The sequence below is a fragment of the Ovis canadensis genome, chromosome 2 (assembly GCF_042477335.2).
Source record: "Ovis canadensis isolate MfBH-ARS-UI-01 breed Bighorn chromosome 2, ARS-UI_OviCan_v2, whole genome shotgun sequence".
Classification (NCBI taxonomy): Eukaryota; Metazoa; Chordata; class Mammalia; order Artiodactyla; family Bovidae; genus Ovis; species Ovis canadensis.
The window spans coordinates 105,453,858-105,477,701 of record NC_091246.1 but is presented as its reverse complement, the minus strand read 5'-3'; the positions used below and the strand labels follow the sequence as shown (position 1 = coordinate 105,477,701).

At 54.8% G+C, this 23,844-nt stretch overlaps 1 protein-coding gene and 1 long non-coding RNA gene across 2 annotated transcripts in view; one reads left to right on the top strand and one right to left on the bottom strand.

The window, feature by feature from the left end:
- The window catches only part of XKR6 (XK related 6), a 265,963-nt gene that overhangs the window by 14,238 nt on the left and 227,881 nt on the right, over positions 1-23,844 (bottom strand). Inside the window, exon 2 of the mRNA XM_069576746.1 lies at positions 1,763-1,959. Coding sequence (XP_069432847.1) covers positions 1,763-1,959 — 197 coding nt within the window. The remainder of the gene's footprint in view (positions 1-1,762; positions 1,960-23,844) is intronic.
- LOC138433680 (uncharacterized) lies at positions 2,986-7,545 on the top strand. The gene is made up of 3 exons (XR_011254395.1): positions 2,986-4,326; positions 5,950-6,161; positions 6,671-7,545. It is a non-coding gene; the product is annotated as an uncharacterized lncRNA (long non-coding RNA).

Genomic DNA, 23,844 nt, shown 5'->3' with positions numbered 1-23,844 from the left:
TTTCAGGCTGACTACTGTAATGTTAACCCAGTTATAAAAGAGGAATCCAAGGTGGAGAGGTGGCATAAGGAGAAAAAGTGGAAGAGGCTGGTATCTGGCAAGATCCATGGAAAACTCACCTATTACAAAAACAGCAATCTACCTAAGCGTCTACTAGCATTAATGCTGCAAAGTGGACAGGTGTCACCAAAGGCCACCAGCTGGCCATGATGTCATTAGTAACGTGTGGTCCAATTCTACCATCACCACCAACAAAATGGCCAGATGCTGCCTGAGGCCCTTGACATTCATCATGTCAAAAATGTTCAGAACAACCCTCTGTGGTAAGTACCAATATTATCTCCATTTCAGAAATGAGAAAGCTAAGGAGCAGATAGGCTCAGTACCTTGCCATAGGTCACACAGCTGTCAAGCAGCAGGGGGAGTCGCCCCATCTTTCCAGGATGCTGCCCTGCAAGGACGCACAGCGTCCACGTCACCAACAAGCCCCTCCCAAGTTCGCAGACTTGGCTGTCCTCTCCAGATGGTGTGGAGCAAGGGGGGATCCCACTGGAGAGTGCCCTACAGGTGCCTGTGAACTTAGTGACACCCAGGGCCCACTGGAGCAGCTTGGGAAGCCAGGGGCCCAGAGGCAAGGACCCAGGAGGCCGCAGGCCCCAATGGCCAGGGACCCTCTGCCCCAGCTGCCTTGCTACTGTGGATCATACACATTCACATCCTCTGGAGTCAGGAATCTCTGCACTGAGTCCCTTTAGCAACATCTCTGCTTGAATGCTCCCCATGATGGGAAACTCACTACCTCCTGAGACAGTCTCTCTGTCTCTGGATGGCTCCCGCTGTTTGAAATGTCTCCCACATGGTGAATTGATAACCATCTCCTGGTAGCTCCCTCCTGCTCTTTGGAACGATCATGGTTCCCCTACATCCCTTCAAATGCTGGGGTTCACATAGCCTACATCTTCCCCAGGATGAAATGTCCCCAGTATCCCCCAAGCATCGTGATCTCCAGCCCCTCCTTACCCTGGACCTTTGCCCCAATCAGAACTCCAGCCCCAGTGAAATAAGTTCTGACATGACCTGGACACTTGCAGGCTGGTCTGTCCTGACATCAGCAACCCAGGGTGACAGTGTGCTTTGACCAGAGGAGTCCCACCTAGAAAGGGCTTCTTGGGTCGCCGGGTGGCCCCCAAAGGCTTCCTGCTGCTGTAGAAACCAGTGGTGTCCAGACCAGCCCCTGGGCGCTTGGAGACTATCTGGAGCCGCAGGGGCCCAGAGTGGGGTCGGCGGGCAGGATACCCTGGGCTCTGGACCCCCACCCACCATCTACCTAGAACACAGCTGCTTCAGCCTGTTTTATAAACGGGGCTTCTGCATTTTGTAAACGCGTTTGAAGCACCACGGCTCAAGGATGTCTAAAACTGCTGGTGCCGCGTGACACGATTTAGCCTCTTGGGCACGTGCTGTCTCCCTCATCCCGTGTGTGCAAATGCCGCGGCTCAGGCCAGCGCCAAGATAAGGGGCCTTTTCCCTGGGCTGGGAGACCCAGGCCCCCTGCTCTGCCGCTCCAGGGACACGGGAGACCGGGCTCTGCTCTGCGCACGTGAAGGCCGCGCAGGCGCACACGTGACGGCGGCGGTACCGGCGCGCACACGGGGGCGCAGAGATGCGGCGCCGCCGGGGACTCGGGGATCCGACCGGTGACGCCCCTGGAGTGTGCGCGGAGGGCGGCCCCCAGCCCCGGGGCGGGGGTGGGGGGACTCACAGGGCAGCGTCTCGGCGCGGCTCTTCTGGATCATTATGCAGAGCTGTAGCACCAGTTGGGGGGCGCTTTCCAGGAAGGTCTCCAGGAGGCGCAGCATGTTAACGTCTGCATATTCGTACATCATAGCCCAGTAGAAGCGTCGCTGGTGTTCCTTCTGCCGCTGGCTCTGAATCCCCAGGTACATGGTGCGGATATACCTGCGAGAGACGGGACAGAACACAGAGAGAGGCATGGGTTGGGCGGGGGTTCTGGAAGGGCCAGGCCCTCTGGGCAAACCAGCCGCCCCTCCTTGGTTCTGAGGTTTTCCAGGTGCTTGGACCAGCTCTAGGGGTTCTCCCAGGCCACGAATGAGGTAGTGAGGCTTCAGGGTGGGGTGGGGTGGGGTCAGGCCGGGGAAGGGGGCCTGGGCAAGTTGTCCCCTCCCCCACCTCGGCTTGCTCATCTATACAGTGAGAAATGAAGAGGGGGACCCAGCGGCCTTGCAGGCCTGCCAAGGAAGTACCGCAGGTGGGCTCGCTCAAGTCCAGGGTCCCAGGGGGAAAATTCCAGGAGGGCTTCCACCTCTCTGGAGGAGGAGGGAAAGGAATTAGCGTTTATGAAATTCCTACTGAGGATCACTGGTGGGCTGCCCGGTGTGGCCTGGGTCCCAGGCGGCAGGCAGAAGTAAACCCATGTGGGACAGGCAGGCTCCCAGGCACAGGCTCCAGAGGTGGATGCGGGAGCCACCGGGAGCTGGCCGAGGCTGTTGGACCCCAAAACTCGTGTGTGCCCCGCTCCACGCTAGGGGGAGCCTACAGTGGCACCTCCGTCGAGGCGTGGCCCAGGACTCAGCCACACAAACACATGGACCCCGCTCCCTCCGGGAGGGCCACAGGGCCAAGGGGGCAGTGCCGGTGGAGGGCGTGGCTCTGGGGGCCTGGACTCACCACCCCGGCTCTGTGTCTTTGCTACTCTTCTTTGCCATAGGGGAGTTACAGCATCATGAGGCTGATGGGGAGCCTGGGGAGATGATCCAAGCGCTGGCCATGGGTCCAGGCCCGCGGAAGAAAGCCCCCATGCCCGCTGCAGTTCTCCCTAAACCATAGACACTTCCTCCAAGCCACAACAAGGGGAGGATGGACGGCATCATCTAGGCCAGACTTGGGAAGATGCCCTGGAGAAGGAGATGGCAGCCCACTCCAGTACTCTTGCCTGGGAAATCCCATGGGCAGAGGAGCCTGGTGGGCTACAGTCCATAGGGTCACCAAGAGTCGGACACAACTGCAGCAACTTAGCACACACAGAAGCCAGACTCAGCCAGCGGCCTCTGGGGCCGAGCCCACCCCAGAGGAGCCGGCAGCGCCAGGACCAAAGCAAGGTTCAGAAAGCACAGTGGACCCCGTTAGGATCAATCTGGGTCACAGACAACAGGACAGAATGACAAGTGCGTCCCTGGCCATCCCCTGGGAATGTCTCCTAAACCACCAAGCCAGAATCACAGAGGCTGAGAGCGTGGCTGACCCCCTACATGGTCCCTGCTGTCCCCAGGCACCCCATCAGGGGCCCACTTGGGGGTCTGTCTCTATCGCCACTGCCAGCCTGGTCCCCGCCATCACCCCCTCTCTCTTGGATCAGAGCAGAAGCCTCCTAACTGGCCTCCCAGGGCCCACTCTTGCCCCCAGAACAACCCTCTCTCCGCCCAGCAGCCAAGGCACTTTGTCAAAATCACAGACGGCCCTCCCTGACTTCCCCTCATGCTCAGAAAAAAATCCCACCCCTCCCTCGGCTCCTGGGCCCTGCCGGCCCCCCAGCCCCATCGCTGGCTCTCTCCCTGACTTTCTTGTGTCTTGTCTATCTCTCGTGGACACGTGAGCTTGTCTCTGTTCACACTCTCCCCCGGGGGGCCCTGTGGAAGAAGGAAGACTCCTGTCCCCCAGGGCTGAGTCCCCCCTGCAGGACAGCACTGTCACAGCACTGCAAAGGCAGGCCGCTTCCCCAGGTACACCGACTTTCTAAGAGGCTCCCAGAGAAGGGCTCTGTACCCTCCTCCTTGAAGCAACGGGAAAGGTGGGCATTGCCCAGGAACCTCACGTGGATTTCACAGCAGACCGTGCTTTAGAAGCAGAGGTGAGAAAGCCTACATTTGCAAAATAATACAAAACTACAGTGATGCTCCTATGTAAGTCCAAACTGGTGGGCCTCCTACCTATGGAAAAGACCTCGAAGAAGACCCATCGGGAGGGGGCTGAGAGGGATGCCTTATTTCCTGCATATACACTCCTTGGGGGTGAGCAGAGAACAACCCTGCAGGAAACTTCGGGGAGGGAGGCGCTGGAACAGGAATGGTGTCAGGCTGGAGTGAACAGTGCGCGGCTGCCAGCCCCACCGGGCACCACCGCGGGCCAGGCGTGTCCCGAAGGGCCTGTCACGCCCTGCGGGGCAGCTCTGGTTACCGTCACTTAACACCTGGCAAAACAGAAGCTCTGAAGCGAAGCAGGGCGTCGAATCCTCGTCTGCTCCAGGCTCTGTTGCTCACTGGCTGCGCCGCTTCCCATGAGTCACTGCCTGTCTCTCGGCCTCAGTCTGTAAGTTCCCAAAATCACTGGACCAGGGGGAGAGGCCAAGGGAAGGAGGGGGTGTCCGGGGGGTTGCTTGTTGAAGCTGACCTGGAAAGCTACGGGGCCACTGAGAGACAGGGGCAGAGACGGAGACACACAAGAGACGGCAACAGAGAGAGATGGAGACAGGTGGAGAGAGACAGGGAGAAAGAAACAGACCCGTGCACAGAGAGAAGGGAGACGGACAGAGAGCTCTGGGGGAGACAGAGAGAAAGGGACAGAGGAGAGGGAAGCTATGTCGGAACTGCGGGCCCGAAGGAGACCGACTAGACGAGGCGACCGTAGCAGCGGGCTGGGCGGGGGAGCCCGCTCTAAGGATGTGTGGTCCCAAGCAGTTGGAAGGGGCTGGGGAGCCGGACTCCAGGACCCGGGCAGAGGTGGCGGTTGGATCAGGTGGGACGGTGGCCTGGGGAGACAGGGCAGGAGGGGTCGAGGGTGCCCTGGTGAAGGGGCTGAAGCAGGGCTTTGAGTCCAGAGGCTCCGCAGGGCACCCAGAATAGCCACGTGGCCAGGATAGCCTTGGTGCCCTGGGTCCCCCAGGTCGGATATGGTCTCTCTGCTCCTAAACTCCTCTCTACTCGGATGTGGCACCTGCAGTACACAGTGCCGGGGGCCACAGACTCCCTCGGGGGCCAGACCACAAAGCTCTACCTTCTCAGGCCTACTCTCGCAGACCACAGCCTCTACCTCCCCCAGCCTCACAAGGGGGCCCAATGGGGGAACGATCACGTCTCGTAGCCCAAGCCTATCTATGCATTCAGGTCCCCAGGCGAGGTCACACCAACACTCAGGTTCACGCAGGTCAGCCTCGCCAGGGCAAAGGGAGCTCCTGCTCTGCCCTTCCGCGCCCCTGTTCCCCAAGCCACTAGCCCCTCTGTCCAGCACGGCCAGTGAAATGGAAGACAACAAGCCCAGAACACGTTGGTTCAACCATAACATCTGCCAGAGAAACCAAGCTTGCCTCTGTGGTAGCATCCCAAGATACGGGAGGAGATGAACGTAGGAGTGGGCAGGACCGGAGCCACTCCCCACCCGTAAGCAGACAGGTGCTTGAAGCCCAGTGTGCACTGGGGTCAAGTCTGAGACCAAAACTGGTTATCATGCCTCCTGGGATACCGGCTCACATAGCCTGCCACCTGGAGCTACATCAGAGTCCAGTTCAAAATTCCCAATCAAGGGCCTTCCACCCAGTCCTCTGGCTCCTGCACCCTCCTCTTCTGTCCTCAAGTCCCGGGGTCCCTGGTAGGCCTTACAGAATCCAGAGTGGGGTCTTGATGACCTCTGGGGAAGCCCAGCCAGCAGCCTCTTCTTGCTAAGCTGTCAGCCCTGTGCAAAGACAGCTGTGGCCCATGGCCACAAGGTGGCGCCAGACCCTAAGCCACGCAGGAAGGCTGCTCCTCTGCACCGTGATCTCACTCCCAGCCGGCGGCCTCCCAAGGCCTGCACCTTTCAATGCGGCAGCATCGGGGTGCAGGGGGGCGTCTGGCCAGGCCGAGGGGCAGTCCCAGATATGCCATGTCCCCACGAGAACGCATCTGCAGGAGACACAAGGTGGCTGCTGTTCCCTCACCTTCTCCCTCTCCTTGGCAGGTTCCAGAAAGCTCACCTCCCTTAGAAAGGCGTTTTGGCGGAAAAACATCCAACTCTCCTCCTCCTGACTGGCTTCCACCCGGATTCTGTGTCACCGGCTGTCACACTGTTTCTCTCCTGAGAACACTGGATCGTGAAAGGCACGGATCTAAAGGCAGGCAGGCAGCCGTCCTTGTGGAGCGGGGACTCAGGAAGCCGGCGTCTGGTGTGAGGTCTGCAGGGCTGCTCGACCTTGGGCAGTTCACCCATCTCAGAGGGGCAGGCTGAAGGATCGCTAAGCCGAAGGATCCTTGTATTAACTCCATCTTTCTCTGGCTTCTCAGAGCCTAAAGAATGGCCAAGCCTCTTGACAAGTAACACCCAGTGTGTGGCGCTCATATGTGTCTGGCACTGCTGTGAGCATTTTGTATTTATTAACTTAACTTACTTAATCCTTGCAACAGATGTATAAGGTGGTTGCAGTGTTACCCCCTCTTTAACAGATGGTAAACCGAAGCGCCAGGGTTACGAAATGTGCTTCGGTTTACCCAGCTGAGTAAGGGGTTGAGGAGGGCTGCAAGCCCAGAATTCTGCACCGGGGCCAGCAGTGCTTGGAGTTCCCACGCACACAGCTCTATGAGGTAGACTAGCTGTCTCCTTCCTTCTGACCTTAGTGCAACTTGCTTGCTTTTACTACAGTGGAAAACCATGGTTTGCCGCTAACACCTGGGTTCTTTTTCAGTTCTGTTCCTGGCTGTGTTGCATCTCCTACCCTCATGGAGCCTCAGTGTTCTCGCCTGTGCAATGCCTGGCCCAGAGGAGGACCCTAGGACATGGTGAATGGATGGATGCATGTTATCGTGGTCCCGTAGAGGGCCTCAGGAGACTCAGATGAGGCAATGCCTGTGAGAACAGACGGGAGACCAGAGGCCAAGGATGGCACCTATTACAAAGGGCTCTCCTCCTGTCTTCCCTTCAGCCCATTCTCCTTATTCCCCTTTCAAGGCTGTCTCTTCCCCTTCCCTCATAAACCACAGACCTGTTTAAAGTTCCTTATGCCTCCAGGAGAACTCTCTAGTTCTCTGAGCACATTTTCACCTTTTATAGCGCACTCTGAAAGAGACATATCTGTCATCTTTTCCTCTTTGGTTCATCTGAGACTCAGAGAGGCTGAGTGGTTTCCCTAAAGTCACACAGCAAGTCATGACTGAGGTCCATCGGAGGTCTTGGCCAAATTATGTTGCCCCACTGGCAGTTAGCTAAGGGAAGCTAGAAGCAAGAGGCTGAATAATTTCACCTGTCTGGACCTACAGTACCCTGATGCTTCTTATGACACATTGTGAAGTCTCTATTGTGGAAGGCAACTCACCCTCAAAGTCCTAAACAGGGCTGAGTCTAGGTTTGGGGGGACTTGAAGCTTTAGGAATCTTTAAGAGAAAAAGTCTACTAAACACTGAAGGTAGAAATACGGACAGCATGAATTCTGTACATTTTTTCCCCAGAAAAATAAGAGAAGAGAACACTTCTGTATTCACTTTATGAGGCCAGCGTTATTCTATCAAAGTCAGACACGTACCACACAAGAAAATAAAACTACAGACAATGTCTCTTATAAAAGTGAAAGTGTTAATCACTCAGTCATGTCCAGCTCTTTGCGACCCCATGGACTATAGCCTGCCAGGCTCCTCTGTCCATGGAATTCTCCAGGCAAGAACACTGGTGTGGGTAGCCATTCCCTTCTCCAGGGGATCTTCCCAGTCCAGGGACAGAACCTGGGTCTTGTGCATTGCAGGCAGATTCTTTACTGTCTGAGCCATCAAGGAAGCCCCATCCCTTATAAACACAGATGCAAATACCTTTAACGAAATGCTAGCAAATCAAATTCAGTGATATATAGAAAGAATAGTATTTGATAGCCAACTGGAGTATATTTGGGGAATGTAAGGCTTATTCTGTATTCAGAAATCAATTAATGCAATTAATGATATTAACAGGTAAAATCACACACTACATTAACTGATGCAGAAAGAAAGCATTTGACAGAATTCAACATCCACTGATGATTTTTTTAAAAAATTCCCAGCAAACCAGAAATAGAAAAGAGCTTTCTTAACCTGACATAGATGAAGGACATCTATAAAAATTAATAGTTAATACCACACTTAATGATATAAAGACTGAAGATCTTAAGATCGGGAACAAGGCAGTAATGTCTACACTCACCATTTCTATTTAACATCATACTAGAAGTCCTGGTCAGTACAGTAAGTCAGGGGAAAGAAATAAGGTTATACAAACTGCAAGGGAAGGGGCTTCCCTGACGGTCCAGCAGTTGAGAATCTGCCTTCCAATGCAGGGGACGCAGATTCGATCCCTGGTCAGGTAACTAAGATTCCACCTGCTGTGAGGCAGCTGAGCCACAACTATGACCTGACGCAGCCAAAAACAATCAATCAAATTTTTTTTTAATTGCAAGGAAAGAAGTAAAACTGTCCCTATTTGTAAATGATATGACTATCTGGATAAAATCCCCAGGAATAAAAAAAGGGTTCGCAGAACTAATTAGCAAGTTTAGCAAAGTCTCATGATACAGGGAGACGGAGGAAGGAGCCTGATGTGCTGCAGGTCACGGGTCTGCAAAGAGTCTGACCTGACTTGGCGACTGAACAGCAACATGATACAAGGTCATCGTATGAAAATGAATGTATTCTATAGACTACTAATGAACAATTGGAAATTGAAATTAAAAAAAAAAACACATGCCACTTAAACAAGTTCCCTTAGGGGAAGGCAGGACAGGGGAGGGGGATTAAGAGGGACAAACTATGAGGCGTTAAGTAAATAAGTCACAGGGATGAACGCACAGCACCAGAAGTACTGTCAGTGTGTCGTAGTAACTTTGCTCAGAGTATAATCTACAAAGACATCGGATTACTCTGCTGCACCCCTGAAACTAGCATAATACTGTAAGTGACTTATACATCAATTAAAAAAAACTTTTATATTTTTGTACTATTTAAACACAAGCAGCCCATGCCTCTGGGGGCATGTTGACCCTCGTCATGGGTGGGCGTGGAGCAGTCTCTCAGAGGCACACACACACACCAACACCACCACCACAAACGCTCCACACAAACACCACACACAGACACTCATGCACGCCGCACTCACAATGGGGACACACCGCTACGTGTGTACATGCTAACCACACGTGAAGGTCACGCACCCTCACGGCCACACGCTGTGTCCTATGCAGCAAGACACACAGGCACACGCCGCCACGCACCCGAACACGCTGCACAAGCCCAGGTCCTCGCTTGTACAGACCCCCGTGGTCCATGACCATATCTTGGTGTCAACAGGCTCCAACCGGGGATCCCTGAGGGGTGGGTCCTGCCCCCTGGCATCTCAGCTGACTCAGAGGACTGACGCAGAGGGGAAAAGGCTGAAGCACATCACTTCTGGGTATAAGTGGGAATCTCCCGCTTCTCCACTGGCAGCCGGGAATCGCCAGAGAGAGGGTGCTGCGGCCACTAGACAGGGGAGAGGGGAAACAGGGCTGCCATCGTGGGAGGAGTCCTGCCCCCGACATCCAGGACGGACTGGGCCAGCTGCTACCTGCACACACCCCCGAGCTCACTGGCACCTGAACTGCGCAGCCCTGGCCCTGCTCACACCTGTCCTGCTTCACCTCCACCTGAGCCTGGCAGATCGGGGAAGCCTGGCTTGCGGTCGCGGTGAAGGCGTTGAGAGCTGTCATGACGATGCCTGATCTGCACTCCCGTCGGGGCCCTCCTTCTAGGCGGAGGGGCTCCTCCCAGTGCGTCCTCTGCGTCGCTGACTGCATCCCAGGGGCCCAGGGACAGCTGGCTGTGCCCCCAGAGCACGGCGGGCGGTTTCAGGGTTCCGGGCTGCGTGGCGCTTGTGCAGGAACCTCGCTGGTCTGCGGTCTGTCACCTGCTCAGGATGGAAGCTGACCCGGGTCCCCAGGCGTTAACGGGGGCTCCAGGGCTGCGGTGTCAGAAAGGGGGTGCTCCCACCTGTAGGATACTGACGCCATGCCCAGGTGGAAACCCCTGAGAGTCTTCCCTGGGGCCCCAGGTCAGTACAGAGAAAAGTCCTTCAAGCTCTCCTAGGCCATCACAGATCTGGGGGGCACCCAAGCTGTGGCAGACAGGATCGGGGTTCAGCCTGCCTGCCTAATCTCTGCCAGATACCGATACTCCCATTTTTACAGATGAGGAAAATCGAGGCTAGCCTGGATCCAGTAACCCAGGGGCTCCCTCGTGGCTGTGCAGTGTGGTATCCAACCTCCTGCCTCCGCCCCACCCTGCACACACGTGCTCCCCACCCCTGGCCGCACCTGCTGGCCTCTGGCCCCAGGCCTTCCCAGCATGGGCTCGTCTCCGTGTCTTGGCTTCTGCTGTCCCCATCATCCCCGAAGGGCCCAGTTCTCCCCACGTGTCTCACTCCATGCCCAGGTCACAGCATTTCCCTTCCCCACCCCTGTTATGCTGGGTCCTCAGTACAGTAATAGCTCCTATTTGTGGGGTTCTTCCTACATAACAGGCACAGTGTGAACCTTCTACACATATTACATCATTTAACCTGAGAACGTCACGATCATCGGCAGATGAAGAAACCGAAGCGAGAGGAAGTCCCGGGCCGCGGCCGCCAGCCTCGTCCAAGCACTGGACTCCAGAGGTGGTGCTTCTAACCCAGAGACGCTGCATCCTTCTATTCCTTATCATGTCCCCTTCCCTCTCCTCCCACTTCACTTTCAATTCTATGAATGAGGTCATCTACTAGCCCCGTTTTATAGATTCAGAAAACTGAGGCTCAGAGGGGTTACATAGCACACCAGGTTGGAAAGTCAGATTTCAGCCTTGATTTGATTAGCTGCGCCACACGCCTGGTTTCCACCCCTAGAGGCCCCTCCCTGCTCACAGCCCATCCGTACTGGAGTCACAGACCCAGGGGCCTCTCCAGCTAGATCTCAACCCCCGGGTTAAGCTGCTGTACAGCCGCTGCCCCTACCCCACCACAGTAAGCATCCATGCAGAGGGTGCTACGGTACATTTATCCCCTGCTCTGATGGTCTCATTTGACCAAGAGATGGCTGCAACACCACCTTCAAATTCATAACATACATGTTCCCTGGGGCAGATGGCCAGAGCGGGTGCGAGGAGCACAGTTAAAGCAGGAATGACCTGGGCCGCAGACAAGAGAGGACCTACCAACCAGCCTGGCAGGACACCACTACGATGAGGCTGGTTCCTGCCCTCTCTGGACAGTTTCAGAGAGAAGCGAAGCTCCGGGGCTGTGCGGGGTCAGAGGCCCACAGCTCACAGAGCAGAGGGGCCGAAGCTGTCTTTCCAGTGTATCACAGGCACGGCGCGGTGCACCCAGCGCCCACCTGGGCATATACACGTGGGTGTCCACACAGAACTCCTAGCCGAGGACCCCCTCACACTGCCCAAACGCCGATGTGGGTGGCTCACGGGGCCCCTAAGCTGGCACACTGGGAAGAGTGTAGCAACACAGCCCCAGCTGAGGGCTCTGGGCCCTCTCTGAGTGTGAGGATGGATTCTGGAAACTTCCACCGCCTGGCTGGCCTGGAAGCCCCCCACCCCTCCACTCCCCCCACTCCGGCTGAGACGTCTTCAGTTCCCAGGGAAGGTGGAGGGGCCAGATGCCGGCTCAGCCCCGGGGAGCAGCGCATCAAATCGGAACTATTTTTAGCCCTGCTCTCCAGAGTCTAACATCAGCTGAGCAGTGGTGGCCGGCTTGGGGCACGCATCTAAGACAGCATGTCTTAGCGGGGACCCAGGGAGATGACGGGGAAAGCACCCCCAAAGCTTCAGGGAAGGGAGGTGGCTGTACTGGGTGTCACCCGGTCATCTTCCTGGGTGTCACCCGGTCATCTTCCTGGGTGTCAGGTCCTGGTGGCAAGGTGGCCTCAGCATCCCTCAGAGCATGGGTGTGAAGCGCCCCACCCGCCTCAATTCCCCACTGGCACAGGGGGGCCCGAGCGATTGCTTCTTCTCTGAGACTCTGCGAGACACCTGATTTAAAAAATCAAAACGCCTTTGCAAATGTACATGTTGGAGGCACGCTCTCTGTTTCTCATTAGCTCCCAGAAGGACAGAGAGCCAAGTTTTGAGGTGTGGGTTTATCTCTGCACACTGGTGCACGGCACACTGCTGGACGGCTGGTGTTTGTTTCATGAATGAGTGAACCAACTGGTCAGATCCTTGCCTGCTAGTCAAATCCTTGTGCCCTGGGAAGTGTAGAGCGCAATCTCCCCGGTCAGGTATAAGGAAAACCCCTCTCTTCTCCAAGCTCTGTGTCAGCTTGGAGTGTCCACAGGGGGCGTCCAGGAGCTACAGCCCAGAACAGAAGCTGGAGCCCTCTTCCCTGCTCTTCTCCGGCCTCCCCATCTGCCCCCAACTCATCCTCAAGCCTCACTCTCTGGCTTGCTAAGTCCCCAATCCTGAATGAACAAGGGACTGCCTTTCTCTCTTAACCAAGTGAGCAAGCTCGTCGCTGGCCCCACCCAGCCTTGTGAGTCTCTGTGGGTCTCTGCTGGGAGCTGGAACCGCTGCTGTGCCCACCGTGGAAAGGCTGCTTCACCTTCATCAGGATGAGAACTGAAGACTCTGACGATGGCCTTCCAGCGCTTGCTTTGTCTGCCTCTTGCTGGAATGGATTTACCGGTCTGCACCACCCGAGCACTATGGGAGGAGGTTGGCCCTGCCCAGCGAAGGCCACGTTCAGAGTGCCTCACCACCTCAGTAGGGATCCACTGGCCCAAAGTAAAGTCACGTGCACTCTGGTATGAGCTCTGAATCATGTGACCAACATATAAGCACGAGCCTGCCCAGGGCAATGGCGCTGAGGGTCCCTGGGCCCGGGTAAGAGGACACGTCTGTGCCTTTGTCGGAAGCCTTGGGTGCAGGGTGAGGCCAGCACATCCTGGTGTCCCTTTTCTACCCCAGAGTGGTGGTGGTATTGTTCAGTCGCTCAGTTGTGTCTGACTTTGTGACCTCATGGACTGCAGCCCGCCAGGCTTTTCTGTCCTTCACCATTTCCCAGAGTTCATTCAAACTCAGGTCCATTGAGTCTATGATGCCATCCAACCATCTCATTCTCTGTCGTCCCCTTCTCCGCCTGACCTCAATCTTTTTCAGCATCAAGGTCTTTTCCAATGAGTCAGCTCTTCATATCAGGTGGCCAAAGTATTGGAGCTTCAGCATCAGTCCTTCCAATGAATATTCAGGGTTAACTTCCTTTAGGATTGACTGGTTGGGTCTCCTTGCAGTCCAAGGGACTCTCGAGAGTCTTCTCCAACACCACAGTTCGAAAGCATCAGTTCTTCAGTGCTCAGCCTTCTTTATAGCCCAACTCTGATCTGTACATAACTACTAGAAAAACCATAGCTTCGATCATATAACTTGTTTCCAAATCTCCACATCTGAGTGGACAGCGAGTGGACACCCTCTGTGGCAGGGTGATGATCGTGGTGTTGGCAGCAGTGACTTGGATGAAGCCACAGAGCCGGGGCAGCCCCTCAGGTGTGTGGGCAGGGGGAGCTGGCTGCTCCCACCTGGGCTGGAGGAGGGGTGGGGCGAGAAGCAGCATCTGACCTGGAGCTCAGATCACCTGCCAGGGAGGCGTTTCTGAGGTCACTGGCCCCCCAGCCCCCGGTTTTCAGGCGGCAGCACCACTTCTCCGGCCCACGCCAGATGGGGTTTAAGAACAATAACGCACAATATAATGGCGCTGGTGCGCTCGCCGTGTGGCTACACTTTGTGACCCCTCCGACAGACCTGACTTTTCCTCATCGCCTTCTTAAGGTGCCAGCAAGGTGGTCTGGACTCTCCCCTGAGGTCAGGGTGGAGAGCAGGGCTCCCCCAGCAGCACAGGGCACAGGCTGTATGAACAGAGACAACCCCGGGCCCTGCCTCTTCCCGTGGCTCTGACCTCTTGCTCTCGTGGCCGGGAAGGTATATCACTCACGGAGCAGTTACCTGAGAGGAGTGCCGGAGGCTTCCCACGTGCCGGACACAGAGCCAGGCACGGTCCAGGCCCGAAGGAGCTCCTGTTCAACAGGGAGAGGAGAGGGTACTTAGTCAAGGGCCAAAGGCTATGGACTGCACGGCCCCCCAAAGCAGGAAGGGCTCTCGGTAAAGAAGAGGAAGTTCCTAACACAATGGGGGAAGCAGGGAAGGTTCCAGGAGGAGGTGAAGTCTGGGCAGAATCTCAGATACTCAAGAGGCCAATTCTACAGGCCATAAGCGCCTTTCCCAATGCCGTCTGCCTTGACCCAGCGGGCGTGGGGCCAAGCTTATGGCGTCTTGATCGTGGCCCTCTCCTGAATCTTTCTGGCGAGAGATAACCCATGGGGCTGAAACTGGGAGCTTTCTGAGGTCAGGAGCCGGGTCATCCTCACCTTTCCATCCTCCCTAGCCCAGGAAAGAATGGATAGACGGATGGGTGGACGGACGGTCGGATGGATGAAGAGGGAGTGGCTGGGACCAGAAAAGGTCCGCAGCAAGAGGGAGGAGCCGCTTTGGGGCAGGGGAGGGTGGGGCTCCGCCCCCTCCAGCAGGTGGGCGGGGCCTGGTGGTGGGGGCGTTCCGCTTCACTTTCAGTCGCTACTCCTTCTGCCTCCTGGTGGCGCAGATGGTAAAGCATCTGCCTATAACGCAGGGGACCTGGGTTCGATCCCTGGGTCAGGAAGATCCCCTGGAGAATGGCATGGCGACCCACTCCAGTATTTTTGCCTGGAGAATTCCATGGACAGAGGAGCCTGGCAGGCTACAGCCCACAGAGTCACAAACAGTCGGCCACGACTGAGCAACCAGCACGCCATCCCTTCTAAGGCCTGCTAAGAGGATGTCCCCTGAAGCCAGTGTGGCCCAGGGCACCCTCCCAGCCAGGCCTCAGATGCCGCATCCCCCATGGGCTCCCGAGGCCCAGAGGCAGCAAGCGCTCCTCCGAGGAGCCAGTCAGAGCTGAGAGCACCCATCCCGGGCCAGCAGCCCTGGACAGGGCAGAGGGTGGCTGCAGCAGGGCCTGGGACCCCAGCCTTTCCTGTCCTCCCCGCTGGCCGGTCCCGAGACGGCCAGAATCGCATCAACACCTGCAGCCTCTCCTGCGTCATCCACACAAGGGGAACGAGGATCTCTGTGGAGCCTCTTGTGGCTTCCTGCACAGGTGAGTGGAGAAAGTGGCGCATCCACACAACCGTCTCTGGTCTAAGAGCGCGTGACAAGAGTGAAGAGCTTAGGAGCATCCCTGGTGGCGCAGTAGTAAAGAATCTGCCTGGCAACGCAGGAGACGCGGGTTTGATCCCTGGTCTGGGAAGTTCCCACATGCCTCGGAGCAACGAAGCCTGTGCACCTCAACTATTGAGCCTGTCCTCTCTAGCCCGGGAACCGCAACTACTGAAGCCCACGTGACCTGGAGTCTGTGCTCTGCAAGGGAAGCTACCACAATGCGAAGCCACGCACCGCAAAGCAGCATAGCCCTCGCTCGCCGCAGCTAGAGACAAGCCTGCACGGCAACGAAGGCGCAGCACAGCCGAAAATAAAAGCGGAATAGAGAGCCTAGCCTTCCCCTCAGACACAGAAGGCTCAACTACTGATTCATACCTCAGCACACTCGGAACAGGATCTGAGCTACCAGAGCATATGACACAGCTGGCCAGCTGCAGACCCCCTGTTCACTGACTAAACCACCCCCCTCCCAAGGTCGTCCATGAGCAATTGCTGATCATTTTCTATAAGGCAGGCAGTTTGCTGGAAGTTTCTCATGGGCCACCATAAGTAGCCATCATGCCTGCCCCATCAAGCAGGCACTATTACTGGGCTACTCTCTACATAAGCAACCTGAGGCTGGCCCAGAGATGGCATGCTATGTGCCCAAGGTCACACAGCAAGGATGGAGGAGCTGGGAGTCACACCTGGGACTGGCTGAGTCCCAGAATCTCAGCAACATGTCTCCCTGTGAAGATGCCTTCAAAATCACAAAGTAAGTAAGTAAGTGTTAGTCGCTCAGTCATGCCCGACTTTTTGCAACCCCATGGACTGCAGCCCACCAGGCTCCTCTCTCCATGAGATTTTCCAGGCAAGGATACTGGAATGGGTTGCCATTTCCTTCTCCAGGGGATCTTCCTAACCCAGGGATTGAACCCGGGTCCCCTGCACTGCAGGCAGATTCTTTATCATCTGAGCTGCAAGGGAAACCCCTCAAAATCACAAAAAGCTACCCAATCAGAGCCCACCAACATCCCCAGGGACAGCTATGCCAGGCAGCTCCTTGTACCAGCTGCTCTGCAAGCCAGGAGAACACAGCATCTTAAGTCCACAACCTTAGAACTCATGTTCCAGACTGAGGCAGAGAATGACTGAAGGAGCAGATAATTATGCACCGTTATGCCCAGGGTGATAAGTGCCCGGTGAATAAAGCAGGGGGTAGAGACAGAGGAGCGTGCGTGGATGCGTATGTGTCCAGGTGGAGCTCAGGGCGGCGTGGAGCTAGGGGCTGAGCCATGAGGAAGGAACAGACAGTCCATAGCTCAGGGACAGAAATGGACTTGAGCAGCGGTTGTGGGGATGCTGGGGACCTGCAGGCTGGGCAGGCGTGTGGGGACAGGACGACCTGGGGCTCATCACAGAGGAACTTGGTTTTAGTGCCAAATAACAGGAATAGCGTCTTGTACACTGCACATCACGCTGTTTCTTTCTGATCTTTGTGCCTTGGTCTCTCCGCTTCCTTACATGGGGCTGTGGTGTGAGGGGTGGCAAGTGACTGCCAGTGGGTTTGGACTGCTCTAGTCCTTTCTTTCACTAATAATACTCCACTGCCTAGATCCACTAAGTAAGGAAGTCTTAGTTGCTCAGTCACGTGCGACTCTTTGTGACCCCTTGGTCTATAGTCCGCCAGGCTCCTCTGTCCATAGAATTCTCCAGGCAAGAATACTGGAGTGCTTAACATCACTCATTATCAGAGAAATGCAAATCAAAACCACAATGAGGTACCATCTCACTCCGGTCAGAATGGCTGCGATCCAAAAGTCTACAAACAATAAATGCTGGAGAGGGTGTAGAGAAAAGGGAACCCTCTTACAGTGATGGTGGAAACGCAAACTAGTACAGCCACTATGGAGAACAGTGTGGAGATTCCTTAAAAGTCTGGAAATAGAACTGCCATACCACCCAGCAATCCCACTGCTGGGCATACACACCAAGGAAACCAGAATTGAAAGAGACACGTGTACCCCAATGTTCATCGCAGCACTGTTTACAATAGCCAGGACATGGAAACAACCTAGATGTCCATCAGCAGACGAATGGATAAGAAAACTGTGGTACATATACACAGTGGAGTATTACTCAGCCATTAAAAAGAACACATTTGAATCAGTTCTAATGACGTGGATGAAACTGGAGCCTTTTATACAGAGTGAAGTAAGCCAGAAAGAAAAACAACAATATGGCCTATTAATGCATATATATGGAATTTAGAAAGATGGCAACAACAACCCTATACACAAGATAGCAAAAGAGACACAAATATAAAGAACAGACTTTTGGACTCTGTGGGAGAGGGTAAGGGTGGGATGATTTGGGAGAATAGCATTGAAACGTGTGTATTATCATGTGTGAAATAGACGACCTGTCCAAGTTTGATTCATGAAATAGAGCGCTGAAAGCAGGTGCACTGGGACGACCCAGAGGGATGGGAGGGGACGGAGGCGGGGGAGTCTGGGATGGAGGACACATGTACACCCATGGCTGATTCATGACAGTGTATGGCAAACACCACCATAGTACTGTAAAGTAATTCATCTTCAATTAAAATAAACAAATTAATTAAAAAAAAAAAAGAATACTGGAGTGGGTTGCCATCCTCTTCTCCAGGGGACCTTCCTGACCCAGGGATTGAACCTGGGTCTCCTACATTGCAGGTGAGTTCTTTACATCTGAGCCACCAGTGTTTATTCAGTTATTCATTGATGAACATGTTTGGGTTGCTTTCACTTTGGGGGTTATTTTGAATTATGCTACTGTGAACACTGGTGTGCCAATTTCTGTGTGGCCTTGTGTTTTCAGTTCTGCTGGGTACAGAGCTAGGGGTAGAACCGCTGGGTCCTATAGTAACTCTAGGGTTAACTTTCTGCAGAACTGCCAGACTGTTGTCTAGCGTGGCTGCACCATTTCCAGGCCTGCTCTAATGTCTCCACGTCGTTGCCAACATTTGTTATTATCTGTCTTGAATGTTAGCCGTCCTCATGGGGGTGCACTGGTATCCTGTGATTCTCGCTTGCATTTCCCTAGTGCCTAATGACACTGAGCACCTTTTCCTGTGCTTGCTTACTGGCCATTTGCATATCTTCTTTGGAAAACCTTTCCTTCAGATCTTTTGTAGTTTTATTGTTAATAATCGACTCACTCGTCTCTTTATCACTGATCTGTAAAAGTTCCCTATGACATCTACACACTAGTCCCTTGTCAGATATATGGTGTGCAAATATTTTCTCCCATTCCGTAGCTTCTCTTTTCACCTTCTTCATGATGTCCTCTGAAGCATGAAAGGGTTTAGTTTCGATGGTGTCCAATTTGTCTATTTTTCCTTTTGTTGCTTGTGTGTTTGGTGTGATATCCAAGAAGGTTTTGCCTAACTTAAGGTCACGAAGATTTATTTCTGTGTTTTCCTCTGAGTGTATTAGAGTTTTGGCTCTTATGTTTAGGCCTGTGATCCATCAAAGTTGGTCTTTAGGTAAGATGTGAAGTGAGGCCCAAGTTTATTCCTCTGCTTGTGGAGGCCAGCTGGCCCAGCACCGCTTGCGGTAAAGACTATTCTTTCCCCATTTAACTGTCTTCGCACAGGATTTGTTTCTGGACAGTTCTGTTCCAGTGACCTACCTGTTTATCTTTATGACACACCGCTGTCTTGATTGCTGTAGCTTTGTAGAAAAAGACTGGAAACAGGAAGGGTAATTACCCCAGTTCTGTTCTTCTTTTTCGTGATTGCCTTTCTCTCTCTGCTTTCTAACATTTATTGAGTGGACATCTATGTCAGATGCAGATCTAAGTGCACTGTGGGTATTAAGTCACTTAATGTGACCTGTGAGGTAGGGTCTACCATAGTCCCATTTTACAGATGAAGAAACTGAGGCAGAAACTGCCTTTTACCCACTAAACTCCTGCACAGCAGCGCAGGCTGGTCTCTTGGGGGTTTCCAAGACTACCCTCCGAGATCACCGACTTGGTTCCCAGCTCCTCTTAGCCCCTGCGGCCGTGTTCTTCATAATCATATTGGAATACTGCCACCCTGCTTACAGGGAAGTCACTCCCAGAAATGTCTGCTTAGGACTCTGTTAGGGGCTAAACTGTGTTCCCCCAAAACCCATATGGTGAGGGCCTAACCCCTCAGACTGAGTATCCTTGCAGATGAGATCTTTAAAGAGGTAATCAAGGTAAAATGAGGCTATACTCGTGGGCCCTGACCCAACATGACAGGTAGCCTTATAAGAAGAGGGGATGAGGACACCCAGGTAGCACACAGGCTGGGGGGGACCATGCAAGGACACAGCAGGAGGCGGCTACCGGACTGAACTGTGTCCCCCCACCCTGCCCCAATTCCTATACTGAGGCCCCCACCCCACAGTGACAGCATCTGGAAGTGGGACAGTTACGGAGTGGCTGAGGTTAAATAAGGTCTCTACCCTGATGGGCCTGGAGACATCTCCCTCTCCCTCTGTGCACACCCAGACCAGACAGAGGGCCATGTGAGGACATGGGGACAAGGTGGCCACTTACAAGCCAGAAAGCGAGGCTTTGGCAGAAACTAACCCCGCCTGCACCTGATCTCAGACTCCCAGCCTCCAGAACTGTGAGAAGATACGTTTTTGTTGTTTAAGCCTCCGGTTGGCGGCACTTTGTTAGGAAGTCTTGGCACACCAGCAGAGTCCTGGGCCTGTCCTTGGGGAAGAGGCGTCTCTGTCTGTTTCAGCTGACAGCTGCTGCCTGCTGCCAGGGCCGGGCCTCGTGGTCCTCAGGCCAGGAAGCAGGCGGGTGGGTGTACTAAAAGTTGTTTAGGCGTGTCCGGCTCTCTGCGACCCCGTGCACTGTAGCCTGCCAGGCTCCTCTGTCCATGGGGTTCTCCAGGCAAGAATGCTGGAGTGGGTAGCCATTCCCTTCTCCAGGGGATCTGCCTGACCCAGGGATCGAACCCGGGTCTCCTGCATTGCAGGCAGATTCTTTATCATCTGAGCCACCAGGGAGGCCAGTTTGGGGGCAGAGTGTGGGTCAAAGAGCTCTGAACCTGGAGGCTCAAATTCTGATTTCCTTCCTGTTGTTACACAGTCATTCCTTTGACTTCAGCCAAAGGAAGTTAACACATTCCATCTCATTTTGCAAGAGTAACAGAAAGTTAGAAGTGGAATGGGCAGGAGTCCAACCAATTCCTTTACAGATGAAGGAAACTGAGGCTCCAGAGAGGAGCCTGGCTGTGATGATCCACCCCAGGTCTCCTGACTCCCAGCCTGTGGTTCGGCACCGTCTGCTGCCTTCGCTCATGGGGTCTCTTCTGGGGTGCTGCGGGGGTGGGGTGAGGGGAAGGGGCAGGCAGGAGAGCTGTCACAGCAGGACTCTCACAGTTTGCCTCCAGCTGGAAAGGAAATCAGCCTCACCTTCCTCAGTAGCCCGAGGCACAGACTCCCCCATTCACCATCCCCCCTCGCACCCCCCAGCGGTGGTCCTTTACCTGGCTCCATTCCCCAGTACTTTCTGCACCGCCCGCCCTGGTGGATGGTGGGGGTGGACGCTGGCGGCTTGTCACGCTTCTAGCCCTGCTTTGGTCTGTTTTCTCAGCCCTAGGGGGCCAGTTCCACCCTTCCTGCAAGGTAGAGCCTGACCCTACTCAAAGGAGGTGTTCCCCAAGAAGGCAGGGAGCTCACCTGCAGGCGAGAGGGACACTGGGGCACAGCGATGCTCGGACTCCACCGGAAGAACACCTGGAGGTGCAGAGCCAGGCGGGCCCCAGGGGTGAAGGGTCTGTAGCCACGCAGGGGGCTGCCCAGAGAAAGCAGCAGACACCAAAGGGAGGGGCGGCGGTGGAGCCAACACTCACAGCAAGGTGGCCGGCTGCCCCTCTGCTCCTCCCATGACAACATCCACCTCAGTGGGGTGAGGGATTGAACTAGAATTTGGAATTAAACTGCCTTCAGCTTCCTGGGGACAGGTAAGGCCGCTCTTACCCATTCCTATCAGAAGGGAGACCCCCCTTCCCTCCAGACAGGCCCTTCCATTCAGCTGGGCATTGAACGCCTGGAAAAAGCTTCCAGCAGCAGACTTACGGTCCCCCATGTGTCCCCCACCCCACTCCCTCCCCTTGGCAGTGACAGGCTCCCCGGGACTGGGGGAGGAAGCGTTAACGTCTGGCGGGCTCCCAGGAGACAGACAGGCAGGCCCTGAGGTACCAATGCCGCAGTCAGTCACTGACAGGAAGAAGAGATGAGAGGGCTGTGGGACAGATGGAGGCTCCAACTGCCTGCCAGGAGCCACAGACTCCCGCTCCGAGGCCCCCTCTCCCTCTGTGCGGCGTGTTCTCATCCCTCCCTGATGTCCAGTCCCTCCAGCAGGGGAGGATGGAGCTCATCAACCGGGGACCTTCACCCCAGCCCAGGGAATGTCTCCTTCCCTCCTCTGAACCAGCCAAACTGGGGACCGAGGGAATCTGCTCAGATCTGAGTTGGTTGTGTTTGGTCCAGGAACTTGAACTAAACCAAATTAAGAGCTGACATGCGCGCTAAGTCACTTCAGTCGAGTCTGACTCTTTGTGACCCTATGGACTGCAGCCTGCCAGGCTCCTCTGTCCATGGGATTCTCCAGGCAAGAACACTGGAGTGGGTCGCTGCGCCTTTCTCCAGGGGATCTTCCCAACTCAGGGATGAAACCAGTGCCTCCTGCATTGGCAGACAGTGTTCACCTGGTATGCCTAATCTCAGAATGACCCCCTAATATTATTATCCTTTTCTAAGCTGATTTTCTAACTGTTAAAAAAAGAAAAAAGGTATTATAGTTAGATTTGTAATTAAACATGGACATTTCCAAATGCACTAGGCCAAAACAAACTGGAGAAACCATAGTGATTTGTAGAATCTATAGGTCCTGGGATGTGCCGTGTGACCTTGGGTAGGCCCCTCGCCCTTTCTGGGCCTCAGTTTCCCTCATGTGCATCAGGCTAGAAGATCTAAATGGCTCTTAGCCCTGCTTATCTAATCCCCAAATCTCAAAATAGTCTCCAAATGGACTCTGCAAGCCCTCCGTGAAGTTCAGTTCTCGGCCTGGATGATAACCAAGACAAGTCATCTGGAAAAGGAATGTTCTCTTTGTGCCATCTGTGAGAAGCGTGGGAGACAGGCCCGAACCCCGGGACTCAGGCAGCCTGCGGACTCTTTGGAGCCAGCACTAATGTAATTATGTGATTAGGACATTCACCTCGGTTTTCACTGTGCTCCATGTGGTTAAATCAAAAGTGACAATGAGCTGCCTGGTGGGTGACGCCATTCTCCCAGAAGGGCCCACGGAAAGTTATTCTAGGCGGGGGTCATCCTCAGAGCTGGACATCCACTGGCGAGATGGGCAGTTTCGGAGGCATCTGTCACCTGGGAAGGAGTGTGCCTGCTGGTGTCAGGGTGGGAGTGTGGGTGGAAAGGGTTGGGGCCACCCCCCGCCATTCTCCCATTTCCAGATGGAGAAGCAGGTTGGTCACTGGCTGACAGAGGCGGTGCCATTTCAGCTGTAATTTTCATCTTTGAACAGGCTGGCTCACTGCTTCTCTATCCCACCAGGAGGGAGGAGCTCAGCGGAGAAAGTGACACTGAGTTGGAGAGCCTCTGGAGAGGGCACAGGGGGAGACCTCAGGACTGATGACTGTCCCGGGGCGCATCCGGGTCTGCGGTCAGCAGCCATGCCTGGGGGCAGTACTGCTTTGTGAAGTGGGTAACTCCTCCCGGGCAAAAGTCAGGTCTATGCTTCAAGAGGAAAACACAGCCTGAGAAGGGGGCCTGGCCTCCCTGGAGGCTGGAGGACAGCCCTCTCCAGGGCTCCCGCAGCCGGAATTGGGGTGCTGATGCCCTGAGTGCCTCTGCTTGCTCTGTGGCTCCTGCCTGTAGGCTCACGCAGGGATGAGCCCTCCAGGACGGCCGGAGGGTTCCTCAGGCGCCTCTCCTCCTCTCCTCCTCCCGCTCTGCAGTGAGCTTGGCGCGGAGGTTACAGAAATGACAGAGGAACTGGGTCCCTCTCTGCTGCCACCAGTTCCCTGTGGCCTCGGGGCGGAGGGGGCGGGTCAGGACCAATGGTTTGACACTACGGGGAGACTGGTTTGGCCCAATATCTCCATCAGCTGGGACTGCTCTAACCAAATAAGAGGGCAGGCGCAGGACTTAAACAGCAGACAGCTGTCACTTCTCACAGTTCTAGAGGCGGAGAATATCCAGACCAAGGTGCCAGCAGTTCAGGTCTTGGTGAGGACTCCCCTCCCGGCTTGCAGATGGCCACCTTCCCGCTGTGTCCTCACACGAGTTCAGAGCTCATAACAGAGCTCTGGCCTCCTCTTCTTTTTTTAAATGAACCATTTTTAAAAGTCTTTACTGCATTTGTTACAACATCGCTTCTGTTTTGTGTTTTGGTTTTTTGGCCACAGGGCATGTGGGATCTTAGCTCCCAGACCAGGGATCGAACTCACGGCCCCTGCACTGGAAGGCAAAGTCTTAGCCACTGGACCACCAGGAAAGTCTCCTCCTCCTCCTCTTCTTATAACGGCACAAGCCCATCACAGAGGCCCCACCCTCATGGCCTCACTTTAGTCTACCTCCCAAATGTGGAGACTGTCACCTTAGGA